Below are 22,002 nucleotides of genomic sequence, written 5' to 3' on the forward strand. Positions count from 1 at the left end.
TAGAGACGGGGTTTCACCATGTTGACCAGGATGGTCTCGATCTCTTGACCTCGTGATCCACCCGCCTCGGCCTCCCAAAGTGCTGGGATTACAGGCTTGAGCCACCGCGCCCGGCGAGCATGCAGTTTTATTAAATAGGTATACATGTGACATGGTGGTTTGCTGCACCCATCAACCCATCATCTAGGTTTTAAGCCCCGCATGCATTAGGTTTTTGTCCTAATGCTCTCCCTCCCCTTGCCCCCCACCCCCTGACAGGCACCAGTGTTTGATGTTCCCTCCCTGTGTCCATGTGTTCTCACTGGGATAACTATTTTTTTAAGACAGGGTTTTACTGTGTCACCCAGGTGACACACATCCCATGGTGGTTTGCTGTATCCATTCCCCTGTCATCTACACTGCACCCAGGCTGGAGTGCAGTGGCACAATCATAGCTCACTGTAGCCTCAGTCTCTCAGGCTCAAGCAATGCTACTGCCTCAGCTTCCTGAGTAGCTGGGACTACAGGCATGCACCACCACGCTCAGCTAATTTTTAAATCTTTTGTAGAGACAGGGTCTTACTATGTTGCTCAGGCTGGTCTCAAACTCCTGGGTTCAAGCTATGCTCCTGCCTCGGCCTCCCAAAGTGTTGGGATGACAGCCATTGTGCCCAGTCAGAACTATTTATTTTAAATTAGTTTGTAAGAGTTATTTGTACGTTAACAATCTTAATTGAATGTTTGTTGTATATGCTGTGAAATTACTTAATTTGTCATTAATCTTTTATCTTTTTTAAACAATGTTTTGCTGTATGAAAGCTTTACTTTTTGTTATGAATTTATCAGCATTCTCATTTATGGCTCTAGGTATTATGACATGCTTAAAGTAGCTTTTTCTGCACCAAGGTCATACAAATATCCATTCATGGATTATCATAAAATATGATAGAAAATCATACTATCATATTTTATGATAGAAAATCCCATATTTTATATATGATTTTATTTTGTTTTGTCCTTGATCCATCTAGAATTTATATTTTGCATAGCATGGCAAAGGGCTCACACCCAACATCATATTAAATAGTCTCCTTTTCCCCACTGATATAAAATGCCACATTTACCATCTACTAAAGTTCCATATATATGTTATTATAAGGTATAGTTAGATACTATGTAGTGAATAAAATATCTTAGAATTATTCAAGCCTAAGAGGATATACCTACTGTAAGGATGGGTTTTGGTATCAACACAGATGTTTATACATAGACAGAAAATTATGTCTGTGTGCTTAGCTGTCAAATAAGGAGATTAGGGGAGAGTTAAATGGAATCAATGATGTCATAAGGAGTGTTGGAATTCTAATTCAGAGACATAAGGAGAAGACTGACCAGCTTCTTCTGAAGACTTCTGCCCTCTAAAGACTAAGGTATAATTCCATTGGCTTCTTTGAATTCTTTGGTGCTAAGTGCATTTTCAGGTAAGTGGTTTGCCACTGGACATGGGTCTCTATCAAACAGTAGGTAAGTGTATCAGTTGTTATAAATGTCTTAAGTAATAGGAGTGCAAATTATAATGACTCAAATAAGAGTATATTTTTCTCATATCATGTAGTCCAGAGGTAAGCAGACACAGGTGTTAGTTTAATGTCTTGAAATTGTCGGGGCAACTTCAGGCAACATGTCTTAAACAATATTCAAAGCAGCATGAAGGGAAAATGGTAGCCTTCCCAAAATATACCCATCAGATTTCCCTTATGTTTCATTATCCAGAGCCATGTTACATAGCCATACTTAACTTCAAGGATGGGTAAGAAAGGGAGGATTCAGCTTTTTCAGCTTATCTACTTGGGTGGATAATGAAAACAGGTGGGAACAATATCTGCCGAAAGTTGCCATTCATTCAAAAAATATTTGAGTACCTGGATACCCTATGTGCTAGGCACAGTTTAGCAGAGAACAAAACAGACAAAAATCCCTGCACTCATAGAGCTTACATTATATCCAGGAGATACATATAATAAAACAATGTAAAATATATTCTACTAGGCTCTGATAAGGTTTTGGAGAAAAATCAAGTAGGTAAGACAATTAGGAAGTTCGTAGGAGGGTGGTACAATTTTAACAATGGGATCTAAGGAAAATCCTCATTGAGAAGGTGATATCTGAGTACCTGAAGGAGGTGAGGGATTAAATTCTGAGAATACCCGGGGGAAAAGCAATCTCTGGAAAGGGAAAAGGAAGCAAAAAAGCCCCAAGGTAGGAACATGCTTAGCTTGTTCAAGATAAAATGAGGCTAAGTTGGAGACTGGCAGGATGTGCAGTCAGAAGTAACTAGGACATAATCTGACCTTCAACTTACCAAGATCTCTATGGCCACTCACTGGAGAAGAGGCTTAAGGGAGGCAAGGTTGGGAGCAAAAAGACAGAAACGATGGTGGGTACCAGTGGAGGTGGTGTGAAGTTGCAGGATTCTGGACACATTTTGTAAGTAAGGGTGACTAGACTTTTCTGATGGATAAAGTATATGAGAGAAAAAGAAGAGTCATTACTATATATATAAATTTAAACAAGTATTTACTTCTTAAAGCAATATAAAAGTTTAAGTGAATATATAAAATATGGAGTTAAAAATATACAGATATATAGAAATGTATTACATTTGGTCTCTAAAGTAGTCTAATTCATAGAAACAAAAAGTAGATTGGTGGTTACCAGGGGCTGGAGGGGAGGGGGAAATCGAGGAGCAGTTGAGAGTTTCAGTTTTGCAAGATGACAACGTTCTAGGTTGCCCAACAATGTGAATATATGGTTTTTTGGCCTGAACAGGTGAAAGAGTTCCCACTAATTGGGTTGGAGAAGATTGAAAAGGGATCAGGTGTAGGAGGGAATGTCAGGCATCTGACCTGATAGAGCATAGTAAGGTTTGGTTTTGTTTTCTCGGAGGGGATACATTTTGCTTTGGAAACTAGCCATGTTCAGGAGTCACCTGTGTAAGTCATTCAACTATCCTTATGTTCGTGATGGGGAGAAGCTTTTCGGAATATGAACTAAACCATCATTGTCTAACTTTTCAGACAAAGTTTCTGTGGAAAGAGCTACGGAAAAAGAAATCTCTCCTTGGTAAACTGAGCTAGATTTACCAGCTCTTCAGCTGCAGCTGAAGGCGGGAGTCCATGGAACCCCAGAAGCTGCTGATAATTGGATTTCTGCTGTGCTCTCTAACTTGCCTCTTGGAGAGAGTAGCTTCTCCTTCGCCTTTGTCTGCCTTGGGAATACAAGAAAAAGCAGGAGGGAAACGACGCTCAGGGGGTGTGTTTGCTGTTAGGATGAATGTTCCTTTCTTCATAGGACGTGAGGTTTATGTTGCAGGTCAGGAATAATGGATTTCATGTTTAAAAAGAATATTCATAGAAAAACAAACTATTCTGGTTTGGTTAAATTTAGTTCAACAAGCATTAACCTACCTACTATGTACCAAGCCTTTCTGAACTACATGGATTAGAAGTTGAACAGCCTCTGTTATGAAGGCAGGCAAAGCCATAGATGCCAATCTTCTATGGAATATGATCAATGCTCCCAGGGGACAAGGGGATAATTTAAATTGTTTTCGGGGAGGGGTCAGGAAAGAGTTGACAAAGGAGGTGAAATTGAAAATAAACCTGATGGTCCACTGATCCACAATCTAGGTTCCAACATGCACACACTTTCGTTTTTTCCTTAGGGTTTACTTCCTCCCCCACTTGCTAATGAAAAGACCCAACATCCCCAGCGTCACATTGATCAGCACGCTCCCCCCAGAGGTCCTTCTTGCAGTTGCCCTGGCCCCTTCTTTCTCTTCCTGGGATGCTGCGTCCCCTCAGCCTCCTGCCGGACTCCCAGATGTACTCTAGGCAACAGCACTTTAATAAAGACTTGTTATCAATTCATGCTTCTCTTTCAAAAAGTACCCAATATACTCAAAACAACCGTTAAGATTCTGAAACAACAATTATTATTCCTATTTGACTTACAATGAGGCAAAAATTGTACCCAACTCAGGATACTTTAAAAACAAAACGTATGCCCTTTGAACATCTTAGAGGCAGCATAGCAAAATAGTTTAGAATATGGGCTCTGGGCAACTATTTGAACTCGAGTTTGGATTCAAACCCAGCCCTATTATTTACTTGACCTCTCCTCAATGAATGTCTATGCTCCTTCTGCAGGTAATCAGAGGTCCTGGCTGAACAACTTCAGGGATTACTTATGGGATCTTATCAAGAGTGCCTTACCTCCAGCAGCCATTGTTGCTTTTTTTCTCACCTCAGCATTAATGGGGATCCTCTGCTGCTTCACGTAAGTTTCTGTGGGAAGAAGAGAGGGGAGAAGAGAGGGAACATGAATGGAGCGTGCATATCTGTAATTAAGGGAAAGCTTTGAGAAATTCAATTCTGGGAGGAAAATTGTGAAAGGTCATGCAACCCCCTTTTAAAATGTCTTCTCTTCTTTCTATTTTATTTCCTCCCACTTGCCCCATTTGTTACCAATGACTGACAGGTCACATTTAATGACCAGTGTTTACAACTGGTCATTTCTTTTATTAACTTTATTAACTGCTAATTTTTCTTCCCTGTGGCTCAAGAACTACACACAAAAATATATATAATTAGCTGTGCTCTTGATTTCCTGAAAATTTACCATAATATTTATCTACATAAATTATATGAAGCCAAAGAGAATCCTGAGGAAAACAAAATAGTTAAACTAAATTTTCTTAATTCAGTCAGTATTTACCAACAAATGACTACTTGCCTGTCTCTGTGCTGGTTGCTAGAAAGACAGAAAGAAGACAATTAAAAATTAAAAATTGGTAGGTCAGTGCTAGTGTGGGAGAGAAAGTCCAAGTGGGAGACCTATGAAAGTGATCAACAAATGTATTAAAAGAGATGATATCAGGAAACAGTTGGCCAGTTTGCAAGACGAAATAAAAGAGAATAAAGAACAGAAATGGGAGGTCCTGCAGGGTTCAGAAATCTAATAAAAGTGGCTGGGTAAAGATCAGATTAAGGATGTGGCATCACCTATGGCTCCTGTAACCTCAAAATGATCACAGGATCAAGAACTTTGTCTAGGAAGCAACCTTGGATGTGGTTACTGGCACATGGAACTGACTGGAGGCAAATTGAAGTAGCCAAGCTTTTGAGAGAAGCGTATTGCCAGAGAAACCATAAGCCAGAACTAAATGAGCCATTAGTTGTAAATAATAGTTAGGCCTCCAACCTTCCATGAAAAAGAAGGACACCAGCTTTGAGGGTCCCAGCATTTGCTTCAGATGCAGCCATAGAGAATAATGGATCCAAAGAGCCTCCCAGAGAGTGGACAGTGGACTACAGAGCTACCCTTCAAAATCAGGATTTGGGCCTAATCGACACCGCTGTGTGTCTCTCATTCTTCCTCTTTCCAATGGGAATGTTTCCTGTTTCATCATTGTTCTGGGGTGTGGAGATCAGGAATAGATAGGTCATTTTAGTTCATAGGTCACTTAACCAACCAGAGCCACCCCCAGAATTGAGAGAACTAAGCATCACCCAGATACTCTGGACTTCGAGCTGGACACTGAGATGAATGGGATTTAGTCCTGAGGAAAGGGTTTGCCCCAAGTCAGGTGTTCTTAAAGTAGACAGGGAGACAGGAATTTGGCATTCAGAGTATTATTAATGATCAACGCCAGTGGAAAATAGGGGGTGGAAGGGAGAAATAAAACTGCCTTGCAGGCCCAACAAAGCCTCAGTCGGCCCCATCAGAGTTGTCCTACACTGGCCTGAAATGGCTCGACCTCTCTAAACCCACCTCAATCATTCACTAGATGTGGGCTGCCCCAGAAAGTATGTGGAAGCTCTCTGCAGCTGAGGCCGACTCTGAATGAACTAACAGATAGAGGCTCTCGGCTGACAACACTCTCGGCAGCTAGAGAAATAAGGCCTTTCTCAAGGGGAAATCTGGGTGAAATATTTCCACATGCATGACAGGGTGGCTCTGTTCTATATGTGAAAGGAAAAGTGAAACAGATGCTCGGTGATCAGAAAGACAGAGACTGTAACAGAGACTGGCTATATGTTCACCAATCCTGTTCCTTCTTCTCAAGCACAGAATAACATTATATTCCCAACCTTCCTTTCAACTAGGCTGGGACCACAGTACCGAGACAAAAGTAATGTGTGACATTTCCAGGCCTAGCCAAAAAATGTCTTGCACAAATGTCCATGCTGCCTCTCTCTTGCACATATGCATGGCTTCAACTGAAGGACTCAAGATGGTGAAGCCACATGATGGAAGGAGCTGGGATCTCCTCATGGAGGAGATCTTAACCTACATCAGAATGAAGCATGAGTGAAGGATCAATTTTATTTTGTGCTACTAAGATCTGAGGATTGTTTGTTATAGCAGCTGAATATTACCCTGACTAGTATACCTTCCAACCAACCAAGGAAGCTGGAACTCAAATCAAGATATGTCTGGTTCCACATCTTTGAAGTCATTGTTACTCAAACTGTGGTCAGCAGGTCAGCTACATCAAAAGCATCTGACGGCCGGGCGTGGTGGCTCATGCCTGTAATCCCAGCACTTTGGGAGGCCGACGTGGGCGGATCATGAGGTCAGGAGATGGAGACCATACTGGCCATGGTGAAACCCCACCTCTACTAAAATACGAAAGATTAGCTGGGTGTGGTAGCATGCGCCTGTGGTCCCAGCTACTCATGAGGCCGAAGCAGGGGAATCGCTTGAACCTGGGAGACGGAGGTTGCAGTGAGCCAAGATCATGCCACTGCACTGTAGCCTGGTGACAGAGCAAGGCTCCATCTCAAAAAAAATAAAAATCTGCCTTTGGTTAGCCATGCACATTCAGAGGGACTTCTGTGAAGAGAAAGCGAGTAACATGCCAACAAAATAATTCCTTCTTCTTTGAAGTACATGGCTTAACCTGAAGAGAATGACCAATAAGCCCTTGCTGGGAACAAGCAAGCTAACTAGTGAAAGAAACATTTCTGGACCCAAATGGGCACCAAGTAGAAGCCTAACAGATAAATTTGAATGAATACACATACAGGCAAGCCATATTTTCAAGACAAGAAGGTAAAGTCTGAAACTTCTTTATGCTCAGACCTACAGCTGCTGCTCTCAATGGGCTGGAAAGAAGTAAAGGCTACAAGAGCTCACACATACCTCAGTGTCATGAAGATAATTTGTTAGTCTCAAGTATACCCTGGTGTCTTGTGCAAATCTCCTGTAAATAACTGGTCCAATGAGTGTATCTCATTCAACAAGAACCAGCACCAGATACATACAGAGTTGTTGTATGGAAAAGACAAGAAACATATAAGGAAAAAATAGCAGATGAGGAATGCTCACTAGAAAAATATGTTAGAGCAGATAAAAACCGTGTAACATATCACCTCATTTCGGTGATAGTTCTACTTTTTGTCTTTTATGTTTTTCCTGGGATTTTCCATCTAATTTTTATCTTTTGTTTTGGTATATCTTATCTGCCCTATTGAAATGGGTAGATGCAGGAGACATCTACCATGTAACATACCTCTAACATGTTGCCATAAATTCAAAACATTTGATAAAAAATCATACCTATAAAATAATAGCTAAGGTCGGGCATGGTGGCACATGCCTGTGATCCCAGCAGCTTGAAAGGCTGAGGTGAGAGGATTGCTTAAGGCCAGGAGTTTGAGACCAGCCTGGGCAACATAGCGAGACCTCATCTCTACAATAATGATAATAATAATATAATAAAAGCTATATGCAGAAATACAACAGGGCAGATAAGATATACCAAAACAAAAGAAGGACACATCAAGTACCAGGAAAAATTGGGACTTGGTACTGAGTACATAGTAGACTCTCAGTAATACTTGCTGATTTTTAATTAAGGGCATTTCACAGTGAGGATTGCAAACAGCGTCTCTGCGCATCATTCTTCCTCCTCCATACTCGCCTGTATATACCACTAGCTGCAGCTGTAATGAAGGTTTAAGCTAGCTGCTTATTACCCGAGGCACATGGAAGCTTGGCTAAGCTCCCAGCATTCCAGAAGCAGAGGTGGCAATCAGGAGGACTGACATGCTCTAACAAGTCCACAAAAATATGTGTACAAGGAATTTTTAGTATGGTTTACAATAGTGAAAAAATGAAAACTTAAATGTCCATCAGTCTGGGGCTGGCTAAAGAAAGCACTGCACATTCATACAATGAGTACTAACGATAATTACGCAGAAACACATTCATGAAATATCATTGAGTGGAAAAAGCATATTATAACAGAAGATATATAGTCTAATTTCTTATTAAAAACTAATTGTATGGGGGGAAGCCTCTAAGAACCTAACCGAAGTATTAGACACTGGTTATCTCCTTGTGGTAGTGAATAGGTTGTTTTATTATTATTGGTGGTGCTGTTGTTAACTGTTTTTTTCTCATCTAATTGCACTTTCTGATCTTTCTACAATGAACTGTATTGTTTGATCAGTTCATTTTTTAAAAGATACTTTAAAAACGAAAGAAGAAAAACTACCTGACCATACTTCTACCACTACCTCCAAGCCCCACTGTACTGGAAACACATACTTGTTATGCTTTTTCCAAATCATCTAAGTATTTTGTTTGTATGGAATTATTTGGTTCATATTCAGAGAAAAAGTGGTCTAAAATCCAATCTTTAAAAGGGTGACATAATTACATAGTAACTCTGTGCAGACCAGGAGAGCATTCACCATTTTATCTTCCTTTCCCAGCATTCTTGTAGTTGACCCAGTCCAGTGAAGAACTAGAAGATTCAATAGGGCAAGTGTGGTCTCTCCTGTTGGACTCCAAAAGAGTGGGGCATTTGCTGTCTGCTTAAAATGAGGAAGTATCTTCAGTTAAAATTAAATTGTCTTCCAACTTAAATTATCTTTGCCTTCATTTTCTCCTTCAAAAGTTGCAATTTAAAAATGTAAATAGCCTTATTACTATTTTGGTTATAAAATTAATATATGTTCATTGCAAAAAAATTGAGAAATGCAGAGAGAAGAAGAGTACTCATAATTCTAGCACCTACAAATAAACACCATTAACATCTTGATGTACCTCCCTTCAATGTTTTTTCTATGTATGTATTACCAGTTTTCCAAATTCTGTTCTGTGAACCAATACTTCTGTTTTAATAAAAGTCACGAAACAGTGAGGGCTCTATGGTCAGTTATGTTTGGGAAATGCTGGATTAAACAAATTTAAATTTCTTTGCTCCAGGACTTCCAGGAACTTTTAACAGGCTAATATTAACCTCCACAAGAGAATATAATATATAGTATTTCCCAAACTAATTTAAACATGAGATTTTTTTAAATGTAGTGGATATGACATGAGTCATTTAACCACCTCCCCATATAATAATTATTTAAGGTGTTTCTATTTATTCAGTATTATAAATGTAATATAGGTAATATTATTAAAAATTATTGGCTGGGTGCAGTGGCTCACGCCTGTAATCCAAGCACTTCGGGAGGCCAAGGCGGGTGGATCACCTGAGGTCAGGAGTTTGAGAGAAGCCTGGCCAACATGGTAAAACCTTGTCTTGACTAAAAATGCAAAAATTAGCCGGCTGTGGTGGTGTGCCCCTGTGATCCCAGCTACCCAGGAGGCTGAGGTGGGAGAATTGCTTGAACCCGGGAGGCAGAGGCTGTAGTGAGCCGAGATCGCACCACTGCACTCCAGCCTGGGTGGCAGGCAAGAGCCTGGGAACTGCATTGAGCAAACCTGCCTCCCATTCTATTCCTAAATAAGATAGCTATAAAGATTTGGGGAAAAAAAAAAGCTACATACCTCACAATTTGCCCACAAGGAAATTCCTCTACTCACATGATATGATTGTTTCTTCTGCCCTATTGTTGCACTAAGCCAGACTAAGGCATAATTGACTATTCCTGTAAATTGTATATTCAGTGAAAGGCTAATCAGAAACTCAAAAGAATGCAACCATTTTTCTCTTCTCTACCTATGACCTGGAAGCTCCCTCCTCTATTTAGTTGTCCCAGAAACCAGTGTTCATCTTACATATATTGATTGATGTCTCATGTCTCCCTAAAATGTATAAAACCAAGCTGTGCCCTAACCACCTTTGGACATGTCATAAGGACCTTCTGAGACTGTGTCATGGGTATGTCCTTAACCTTGGCAAAATAAATTCTCGAAACTGACTGAGACCTATCTCAAATATTTAGGGTTTACAACCCCTTTATCATTATATAAAGACATTCTTTATCTCTTGTGACAGATTTCAACTGAAAGTCATAAATATAGCCACCCCTGCTCTCTTTGGGTTACCATTTGCATGGAATATGGTAAGAACAGATCTTAACTGTTCTTTTCACAAAAATATAGTAACTATGTGAGGTGATGCATGTGTTAACTAACTTCATCATGATGATCATTTCACAATATACATACATATCAATCATCACAATGTGTACTTTAAATATATAAAAGTTTGTCAATTACACCTCAATAAAATTGGAGGGGAAAACTTTTTTTTAAAAGACTAGGAGTGGTGAGTTGTTAGGTGGAGGACCTGACAGAAGCTTAAGGTACTGCTGCCAGTTGGGAGCTACTGAGAGCATTGCTCAAACCAAAATATGATGGGCTGCATTAGAGACCAACAGGGAGAAAGACTGGTGAACAAGAGATATCCCTGTGGACACCAGTTGGTGCCAGGTCACATTTACAAGCTGATATGGGGGAACCAATTTCCCCATAGTATGTGAGCCACACTCCCTTTGTCTCACATATCCAGATGTTAGAAAAAGACTATCATTCTTAACAGAGACTACCTGCAAAGACTGTTCGTGAATTTACAGTAAACTTTAAATCAGATTGATATTTACTTACATTCTTTTTCACTAACTAACAGGTAGGAACTTAGGAGGGAAGTCAATAAGTTATCATAAAACAGAAGAGTTGTACTTTCTGTGAACATCTGAGTTTTGGTGTTACAGGCATTTGGAACCCTGCTACTCACACAGCAATTTGTTGAGTAACTTTACACATAGTTTATAGTTTTTATACTGTTGTCCAAGTTGTTCCTTACTACAAATTACTGAATGTGGAATTGCTGGGTTATAGACTATGACCATATTAAGGTTTTTATATTGTTCCACACAATGTTTGTACCACTTTACATTCCAGGCTCAGAGCCCTCCTTCCTCTGTCCCTAATATTATTTCCTTGGTTTTCTTTACATTTTTTGCTAATTATGTTTGGCAATATATTATTTAATTTTGCCTGTATTTTAAAAAGTTCTTGAAGTGTCCCTCTGCTTCGTGCTCCAGAATTCTGAAATTTATTTTTGAAATATACATACAGGAAAGAATGCAGATCATAAGTACGTAGCTCAAAGAATTACCACAAAGATAATAAATTCCTCCTCCCCTCCCACTCCATGTCACCAGCCCCTCCTAACCCCCAAAGCAACCCTTATCCTGTCAGCTAACACATAACGTTTCCCGTTTTTAGATTTTATAAAAACGAAGCTATACATATGTATTCTGTTATTTCCTCCTTTACTTATGTAATGTTTTGAGATTCTTCCATGTCAATGCTTTTCACTCATTGTGCATAATGTCCCATAGTATGAAGATAACTCTACTCATTTAGACTATCAACTGCAGAAGGATATTTGTATTGCTTCTGCGTTTTTTTTTTTCTATTCTAAGTAAAGGTTCCATATATATGCTTGCACATGTCTCACAGTACACAGGCTCAAGTTTCTGTGGGAAATATACCCTGTGATTGAATAGCTGGGTCAAAGGGTAAGCAAATGTTCCATTTTATGTATCCCAAATTGATATTCCCAAAGCCATTGCATCAATTTACTCCTACCAGCAGTATGTGAATGTTGCCATTATCTCATATCCTTGATAACATGCAATGCCATCAGGCTTTTAATTGTTTGTCAATCTGGTGAATGAGAAATTATGTCCCATTGTTTTCTTAATTTATATTTCCCTGATAACTGATGAGATTGAAGACTTTTTTTTCCTTTTTTTTTTCTTTTTTTTCTTTCTGTTTTTGTTTTTTTTTTAAAGACAGGGTTTCAGCATGTTGGCCACGCTGGTCTTGAACTTCTGACCTCAGGTGATCCACCTGCTTCGGCTTCCCAAAGTGCTGAGATTGCAGGCGTGAGCCACCGCGCCCAGCCGATTGAAGACGTTTTTTTATGTGTTTATAGAACACTTGTCTTTCTAGTCTACGAAAATTCTGTTAATGGATTTTTGCCCATTTTTCTAATTAGTAGTTTAGCTTATTCTTCATTGATCAATAGGAATTCTTTATATACCTTATATACTAATGTTTTGTAGTCTACCTATGTGGAAAATGCTTTCTTCCAGTTTGAGGATTGTATTTTCACTCTCCATGTAATGTATTTTGTTGAATGAATGCCCTTATTTTAATATCGTCAAAGTTGCCAATCATTTTCCTCTGTTAGTATTTTTAGCATCTGTTTGTTTAAGAAATCTTTTTCTACCCCAAAGTCCCAAAGGAATTATCCTATATTGTTTTCCAAAAGTTTTGAAAGACAAAACTTTTATATTGCCTTTTATATTTAACTCCCTTTTTTTTTTTTTTTTTTTCGAGACGGAGTCTCGCTCTGTTGCCCAGGCTGGAGTGCAGTGGTGCAATCTCGGCTCACTGCAACTTCTGCCTCCCGGGTTTAAGCAATTTTCCTGCCTCAGCCTCCTCAGTAGCTGCGATTACAGGTGTGCACCACCACGCCCAGCTAATTTTTGTATTTTTAGTAGAGCGAGGTTTCACCACGTTGGTCAGGCTTGTCTCCAACTCCTGACCTCGTGATCCGCCCACCTCAGCCTGTCAAAGTGCTGCACTTACAGGCATGAGCCACTGCACACAGCCAGATATCTTTAACTCCTTCAGCTACTTGGAATTGATTTTTTGTATGGTGTGAGGTAGAGTACAATATCATTTCTTTATATATATTGTGAAAAGTTATAACTTTCCACTCATGAACTTCGAACTGAACTGCTGTACCTAAAGGCAGTTCTAGGAACTGAGAAAAGCAGATAGTTGCAATAAATTCCAAGAAGCAATAAATTCCAAGGAGCAATAAATTCCAAGGAGCAAAACCAGATTTTGAACAATGACCACCTTGAACTGGAGCTGGCTGACCATAAAAAGGCTTGAGAATGTTGAACAAAGACAAGCTGTATGACCACCCAGCCTCTGAGGCACCACATGAAAATTCAGCAAGAAGCCACCATCTATGAAGAACAGGCCCTCCGCAGACAGAAAATCTGCTGGCATCTTAATCTTGCACTTCCAGCCTCTAGAACTGTGAGCAATAAATGTCTGTTGTTTATAAGTTATCCAGTTTGTGGTATTTTGTTATGGCAGCCCAAATACACTAAGACCAATTAGATAGTACTGATGGTTGCACAACTCTGTGAATATACAAAAAAACACTGAATTGTTCACTCTAAGAATCTTTAAATGGATGAATTTCACAGTATGCAACTGTTATCTCAATTTTTTAAAAAAGTACTTGTTTCATAAAATTGTCATAGACTAAATGAAAGTATGTGAAATACACAGTAACTATATTCAATGAACACTTAAAAAAAAAAAGCTAGTAGTCTAATTCTTGACTACTGTAATAGAATTCTAAGTGCACATCCTTGCCCCAGCCTCATGGTAGGCAGAGAATACTTTCTCACTCCTTGACTGTGCACTTAGTCATGTGACTTCCTTTGGTCATGACTATATCCAAGAATGTGTTAATGTATTTTAACAGCATTTTTAGCTGTTTTCAGCAACACAGTCATCCAGGTACCTGGTCTGCCATGGTGCCAGAAATTGCCTTTTTTTTTTTTTTTCTTTTTTGCATTACTTAAACCTGTATTTCGAACTACCAGTGTGGTTGAATAACTTGCCATATCTTTTTCTTATACTTTTATTTATATTCCTATTTCTCATTTTTTATATTGCTTGTTTATAAATCTATTCTGTTGGTACTTTATATTATTTATTTTAAAGAGTTATTGAAAAAATATTTTTAGTTTTCTATTTCAAAATTTTTGGAGCAGAGGTGGTTTTTTAGGTTACGTGGATAAGTTATTCAGCGGTGATTGCTGAGATTTTGGTGCACCCGTCACCTCAGCAGTGTACACTGTACCCAATGTGTAGTCTTTTGTCCCTCATCCCCCTCCCACCCTTTCTCCAGAGTCCCCAAAGTCCATTGTATAATTCTTATGCCTTTTATCCTCATAGCTTAGCTCCCACTTATAAGTGAGAACATATGATATTTGGTTTTCCATTTCTGAGTTACTTCACTAATGGTCTCCCAACTCCATCTGTGAGTTGCCATTATTTTGTTCCATTTTATGGCTGAGTAGTATTCCATGGTGTATATATATACCACATTTTCTTTATCCACTTGTTGGTTGATGGGCATTTAGACTGGTTCCATATCTTTGCACTTGTGAATTGTGCTGCTATAAACGTGTGTGTAAGTGTCTTTGTCATATAATGACTTCTTTTCCTCTGGGTAGATACCTAGCAGTGGGATCAAATGGTAGTCTACTTCTAGTTCTTTAAGGAATCTGAGTACTGTTTTCCACAGTGGTTGTACTAATTTACATTCCCACCAGCAGTGTAAAAGTGTTCTCTTTTCACCACATTCACACCAACATCTATTCTTTTTTATTTTTTTATTATGGCCATTCTTGTAGGAGTAAGGTGGTATCTCATTGTGGTTTTAATTGCATTTCCATCATAATTAGTGACGTTGAGCAGTTTTTCATATGTTTATTAGCCGCTTGTATATTTTCTTTTGAGAATTGTCTATTCATGTCCTTTGCCCACTTTTTGATGGGATTATTTTTTTCCTTGCCAATTTGTTTGAGTTCCTTGTAAATTCTGGATATCAGTCCTTTGTCATCAGATGTATAGTTTGCAAATATTTTCTCTCATTCTGTTGGTTGCCTGTTTACTCTGCTGATTGTTTCTTTTGCTGTGCAGAGGCTTTTCAGTTTAATCAATCAGGTCCCATCTATTTATTTTTGTTGCATTTCCTTTCGGGTTCTTGGTCATGAACTCTTTGCCTAAGCCAATGTCTAGAAGAGTTTTACCAATGTCATCTCCTAGAATTTTTATGGTTTCAGGTGTTAGATTTGAATCTTAGATCCATCTGGAGTTGATTTTTGTACAAACTGAGGGATGAGGATCCAGTTTCAATTGTCTACGTGTAGCTTGCCAATGATCTCAGTACCATTTGTTGAACAGGGTATACTTTCCCCATTTGTATTTGGCTTCATTTCTGGGCCCACTATTTTGTTCCATTGGTCTACATGCCGATTTTTATACCAGTACCATGCTGTTTTGGTAACTATAGCCTTGCAGTATAGTTTGAAGTCAGGTAATGTGACCTTATCTAATTGTGCTATTTCAGACTTTTTGATGTAGGCATTTAATGCTGTGAACCTTCCTCTTAGCACCTTTTTTTTTTTTTTTTTTTTTTGCTGTATCCCAGAGGTTTTGATAGGTTCTGTCACTATTGTCATTCAGCTCAAAGAAATTTTTAATTTCCATCTTGATTTCATTGTTGACCCAAAGATCATTCAAGAGTAGATTATTTAATGTCCATGTATTTGTATAGCAAAAGTCCTATTCTGAGGATCTGTTTTCTAAAGCCACCCCATTTCTGATACTTGTTTTCTTAGCCTATGTTCACTAAAAAACAAAGCCTGGAGCAAAACATGTGTGCTAAAGCTTTAGTGAAGGGCACAATCAAGGATGGAAATAAAATATACTTTGGTGTGCTACTGAATTCACCAGTGTTACTCAAGAAAACACAGCTTGTTTCACAGTCTTCTTGAATGCTTCTAGACAAGTTGTATAGAATCACAGCATCTTGAAATGGTTGAGGAAAGGAGCTGATCTTTCTACAGATGTTTGTCTTATTTCTGTCAATGGTCAAAGTTCACCCTATTGGGTGTTTGTTAGTTTCCTCACACCTCTGAGTTGTGTTACCTGGGTCATGGTACTCAGTAAGAAGACCAGATCCCACACACCACAGTTCAGTCCTGAGTCCAAAAGTGGTAGGAGTCATCAGAACCTCCATGGATCCGGTCAGAATGAGCTTGAGTGCGGAAGCTCCTGCTGCAGTGAGTGTAGTAGAGGCCATTTCAGAACCCGGCCCTCACTTTAGAAATATCAGGAGATGTGATAAAGGCAGTGGCAGTCAGGGATTTCCACTGATCGAGTGCCTGAGGGCCTGGGAAGTAGATAAGGCTGAGAAAATATGGAAGGGGCATAAATTGGACCAAGACCATGCATACTACGGTTTTCGTACCTGGACAAACAAGGCAACTCTGGTCCTGAATATTTTGCAGATGCACAGAGGGAGACCTGGAAGGTTACAGACCAAACTGGGGATATTCTACTCCTAGTTGTTCCCTGTAGGAGTAGAATTGCTGGCTCAGAGGGTAGATGTATGTTCAACTGTAAGAATAAGGGAATTCAAGAAATTGTATGGATTCACATCCTCTCCAACACTTGATACTCTTAGACTTTAAATTTTTGACAATTGAATGGGTGTCTTTCTTATTCTTTATGGTGTCTTCATAAATTAAACCTCTTAAAGTCAGAATTACCACTATTCCATTCTATAGTCAATGGTTTGTCTACATTGTTTAGAAATCTTTATCCCAAAGTGTAAAAGTTACTTGCCTTTGTTTCCTGTCAAGAGCTTTAAGGGTAGGTTTTAGACATTTAATTCCTTAATCCGTGTGGAATAGATTATTATTATTTTACGTATCACATGAAGTAGGGTTCCAATTTCATCTTTTCCAATATAAGTAAACATTTTCCAGCATCAGTTAATAAAATGTCCCTGTTTACTTACCTAACATGCTACTTCTAGCATATACCACATTTCTATACTTGCATGGGTGCGTTTCTGGGTTCTCAATTCTATGCCATTGCTTAATTAGTCTATCCGTGCGCCAATATCACAGTCTTTATTAATTTCAACCCCCCCACCCCCACGTCTCTCTCTCTCTGTCTCTCTGTCTCATTCATTTAGGGTGATCTTGGGGAAGGGAACTCATTCACATGAGTTCAGCCTCTTAGTAGAGAAAAGTGGGCCATGAGGCTCTAAACTGTTTCCCTTGGATTTTCTCCTCTTAGCTATGAGCTCCTCCTTCCCAGAAAGCTTTGGTAGTATTTTATGTAATACTGTGAGGGTACTAACTTGAGGTAGGGGACTAAGAGCTCTAGAAGTCCATTAAAGGTTTGTTTTGTTCAGAAAGCCTTCCACAACTGTGACTGGTGTTTGAATGCCTCCAAGGCGTTAGGATGCTAAGAAATCCTCCTCTGGGGTTCCCAGGGAATGTCTGCTCCCTTTGCTTTCACTGAGCCCGAAAAATTTTGTGGCATTTACAGCAGGATATCTGCCCTAAGTAAAAACAGTTTGGTTTTGAAGGCAATGAGATGTTTCATTGTAAATGACAGGGCGCAGCAGCACAGGAGCCTTAAAGGCATTTTCGCAATGTCCAGATGTCGAAGAGTGCACTGGTCATGGTGTGCCCGCATCAATTTATGGGAAGAGCGTAGAGTTCACCAACGTCCTACATTCTTCAAGCTCCACTTCCCTTGTTGCTTCCCTGCAACCCCCACGAACCTGGCACCCAGGCGGCTCAGGCCCAACGGGGCGTGAGTAGTGTGCTCAACCAGCCAGAAGCTGGGGGCCCCCTCCCCGTTCTTATCCTTCTGGGATTCAGGTCACGCAGCCACCTTGGCTACAGCTAGGACTTCCTCAGGCCCTTTAAGGGCCGCTTCTCCTAGCGCAGGGCGCCGCGGAGTCCGGGGCGTGGGAGTGTTCCAGGGGCGGAGCGTGGGCGGAGCTCAGTCCTCCCCGCCGGGCGCACCTCCTGCGGGGCGGTGACTGGCCCAGCCGCATCGCGTCTCCCGCAGTCTCTGCAGTCCCGCAGGCTCCGGGCCCTCGCATTCCCAGCGTTGCCGGGTCTTGTGTTTCCGTGTCCCAGCTCTTGCGAGATGACGCTCAAGGCGAGCGAAGGCGAGAGTGGGAGCAGCATGCGCACTGCGCTCTCCGACCTCTACCTGGAGCACTTGCTGCAGAAGCGTAGTCGGCCAGAGGTGAGCGGGCCCCGCGGGTCCCAAGGGTGCTGGGCCAGGGCTCGGCCGTTCATCTCGGGACTTTCCCTGTCCGAGACGCTGTCCCCGGGGAGGCTGTCCTTGCGGGTCCTGGCCACAGTCCGGAGGCCGCGATAGCCAGCGGGGGCGGGGGTGTGACGCGGGGGGGAGACAGGGCCAGCACGCTGCCAGGTTCCTGCCGGGCTCTGTGGATCCTGGCCCCCAGCAGTCCTTCTAGGTGGAAATCAGTAGAGGCAGCGGCCTGCACAGAGCTCTTATTAAGGTCAAGGAAAACTTCCTCGTGGACGGAAGTCAGAGTAACAGAAACACTTTAAGGAACACATCAAGGAGGAGGTCTGCCTGGTTGTTGTTGAAGTGCTGTTGTTTCGGTCAGCAGGCAAGGTTGTAAAAGCCAACTTCTGGTTCTAAAGAGCTCAGTCATTGTTCCTCTTCATTTAGGCAAGTCCCCTTGTTCTATGGTGCAAATACGGTGGCCAGTGTGTATTTGCGGCCAGTGTGTATTTGCGAGTGGAATAATGAATCCAGATTCCAGAGATGGATGGCCGGTGAATAGCTGTCCTCAAAGATGCCCTAAGGGGACGTTGTGCTTATCTGTGGCTGGGAAATCTCTCCAAAACTCGCTGCTTTACAACACTGAGCATTTTCTTATCTCTCATATTTGGTTTTGGTTGGGACCAACAAGGTGGTCATCACTCAGGATCTGTCAGTCGCGGACGCGGCTCACTCAGTCATCTGCAGGTTGATGCTGGCTATCCCTGTGGCTTTGCCTTTCTCACAGCGTGCTGGCCAGCTCCCAAGGTGAAAATGTACAGAGAACCACAGAGCCAGGCAGAGGCTCAGAAGTCGCATCATGAATCTCCTTCCTAGACTGCAAAGTCTTCTAGGGCAGTGCCGTTTCATACTCACTTCTTTAAGTGCCCAATAAGTGGGTCCTCAGAAATGTTTGCTAAATTAGTAAATAATTGAAGAGATGGACATTAGGGATTTAGAGTAACCCTCCATTTTCACAGATGAGAAAACTGAAGATCTCTGCAACATAAAGCAAACAGTAAGCTGTTGACTCTTTGGGCTGAGTGGCATTAACTCAAGGAAACAAGTAATGGGCATGAGAACTGAGGCTAGATTTTGTGGCTGCAGAGTCAAAGGTCAGTGACTTTCTGCTGTGCCACATTGCTTTTCCCTTTATATTCCACTCGGAGTGCCGCATTCACACTTGCCTGTCATTTCAAAGCGTGATTGCAACAGCCCAGGTTTAAATGAGTGGAGAAATAATACAGCCATGAAAGATGCTATTGTTATACAGATGACAAGACAAAATTGGAGGTTCTGTTACCTGATTACCCATAAATTTGGACTTGTGATTTTTTCTCTTCCCCACAAGCAGTACTTACTTGACTGACCCTCAACTATTTTTTAAAAATCTCTTTATTTTTGGAAGTCTTATTGAGGTACAGTTACGATAGAATTCATGAAATTTAATTGTGCAGTTTGATGACATTTGACAAATGTACACAGTCATGTAACGAACCACGATCATGACAAAGAATAAACATTTTCAAGGTTCCAGAAACTTCCCTCACGGCCCTTGGCAGTCAGTCACCTTCCTCCACCTGGAACCTGGCAACCACTGATCTATCACTATACGTTTGCCTTTTCTGAAATTTTATATAAATAGAATCCTACAGTATGATGTATGTATTTTGTGTCAAGTTTCTTTCACTCAGCACAACCTGATTTTATGTAAACCTGTGTGCTCCCTTACGGGAACGCTTGGAAGATTGCCTTTTCAAAAAGAGGCCCTGTCAACACCACTGTTATGTTGTGTGCACAGCCTCACAGTAAACAGCGGGTTTTGTGGGGCTGTGAGTTTATACTATAATCTTGGAGATAGTCTACCAGTTAGCTAATTTGTTTGGTTTTTATTAAAGGATTTTAAGAAGTCAAATAACAAAACTTGCCAAATCCCTGAATGAAATAGCATCCAGATATACCAAAGTGAGCATCTGAGGGAGAATCTTCACATGGTGAAGTCTGGCCTGACTCCACAAACCTGCAGATTCTTGTTTCTTAAGGTTCACCTTCCCTTTGGGGCTCTTACCAGTCTTTGCTGTAGCACCAAGCTCTGCCTTTTACTTGCTGCGTGGCTTTCAGCAAGCTGCCGAAGTTTTCTGTGCCTTAGGTTTCTCTCCTTTACGAAACAGGCAAGTTTGAAAGGTTGTGGCGACATTTACACAAGATAATGCTTCACAAGGACCTTGAGCCACACTGGAACATCCAGGGTAATGACCCAGCGTCTCCCTAGGAGCTGCCTCCCTAGTAGTAGCAGTCAGAAACTTTTCCTTTAGTGGCAAGATTAGAAGCAAGAAAACCTGTGAGGAAGTTGTTGGCTTCAATGTAAATCATAAAATTATTTTGCTGAAAGTTCCATTTGAAAGTATCGCCTTATGGAAAAAGGCTACCAATTCAAAACAAAGTTTCACTTCCAATTATAATCCACATTTAATTCTGAAAAAGTATTGTCTAAGGATAATTTTTGCAATAGGTTTGAATGTAGCCTGTCTCCCATATTTAAGTATATCTCCTTCCTTGGAGAAATTTTTTTTTTTTCTTTTCTTTTCAATGTTGTCTAGGCAGGTTAATGGAGAAACTAATTTTATAAGCTGCCTCTGCTCTTGTTCTTCACAGTAGTATCCATTAATGCACATAAAAGTAGTTGTAAGCTGGTTGCAGTAGCTCATGCCAACACTTTGGGAGGCTGAGGTGGGCAGATCACAAGGTCAGTAGTTGGAGACCAGCCTGACCAACATCTGTACTAAACCCATCTGTACTAAAAATATAACAATATAACAATTAGCGGGGCGTGGTGGTGACTGCCTGTAATCTCAGCTCTCGGGAGGCTGAGGCAGGAGAATCGCTTGAACCCAGGAGGTGGAGGTTGCAGTGAGCCCACATCACACCACTGCACTCCAGCCTGGGTGACAGAGCAAGATTCCATCTCAAAAAAAAAAGTAGTTGTAAAATCTGATACTGCTTTCTCTTCAGGCCTGTTTGAAGTAACACTTTCCCCAGGATCTGAAGCAATAGGTTGAGAATCCCCAAAAATTCACTTGGGCATATCCCACATCAAAAAAACAAACAAACAAACAAAAAACACCTAAGAGATAAGTTAGGCTCCAGGCAAGTTTCCACTAAGAAAACCTGTTTCTTAGTTCTTAGGCCATCACATGCAGCATTATTCCCTGCAGCTGGTCATTGAGTATAGTGCAGTGTTGTCCATTGCTGGAACTAAGAGGCAAATAAGGGAGGACACAGACACAGAAACGAATACAGTAGGGTGGCGGTGATGTGGTGGAGGCAGGTGTGGAGTGCTGTGAAGCGGTGAGGGGCACCAAGCACGATGGGGTCTTGTATTTTGCTGTACCTAGGATGTAACTGGCAAATGGCACTCTGGGCAGAGGGAGCAGCCTGTGCACAGACACCGAGGTGCATGTCGAGTGTGGCACCTTCTGTGACAGCAGACGTCAAGTCTCTGGTGTGCATGATCAGTTCTGCTCCTGAATAGTTCTAATTTTTTCTGAGAAAGAACTTTTGCTCCAGACTTGGATCTTGCTGTTTCATTTGCAAAGGAAGTGTTTCTGTTCAAGGCTTTTGACAGAACTGATACTAAAAAGTAAAGCATAATTTTCAAATTTAGACCTCTGCCCAATTTCCCCAGTGTGTGGTGCAGCTAGTCCGTCTCTCCTATCCTTCACTTCCAGGAACACTTCCTGACTTTTTTCTTTTCCTCTTCTTTTTTTTTTTTTTTTTTTT

The 22,002-nt window shown here is 40.9% G+C and overlaps 2 protein-coding genes across 2 annotated transcripts in view; both read left to right on the plus strand.

The window, feature by feature from the left end:
- The first annotated feature begins 3,064 nt into the window (after window positions 1-3,064).
- Window positions 3,065-8,790, plus strand: SMIM9 (small integral membrane protein 9). The gene is made up of 3 exons (XM_017520541.2): window positions 3,065-3,291; window positions 4,188-4,317; window positions 8,763-8,790. Exons 1-3 carry the CDS (start codon window positions 3,156-3,158, stop codon window positions 8,788-8,790), a joined length of 294 nt encoding a protein of 97 aa, XP_017376030.2. The 5' UTR covers window positions 3,065-3,155.
- A 9,117-nt stretch (window positions 8,791-17,907) lies between these two features.
- Window positions 17,908-22,002, plus strand: part of MPP1 (membrane palmitoylated protein 1) — a 30,728-nt gene continuing 26,633 nt past the window's right edge. Inside the window, exon 1 of the mRNA XM_017520547.2 lies at window positions 17,908-18,174. Coding sequence (XP_017376036.1) covers window positions 18,073-18,174 — 102 coding nt within the window. The 5' untranslated portion in view covers window positions 17,908-18,072. The remainder of the gene's footprint in view (window positions 18,175-22,002) is intronic.

Source organism: Cebus imitator, unplaced genomic scaffold (assembly GCF_001604975.1).
Source record: "Cebus imitator isolate Cc_AM_T3 unplaced genomic scaffold, Cebus_imitator-1.0 Scaffold850, whole genome shotgun sequence".
Taxonomy (NCBI): domain Eukaryota; kingdom Metazoa; phylum Chordata; class Mammalia; order Primates; family Cebidae; genus Cebus; species Cebus imitator.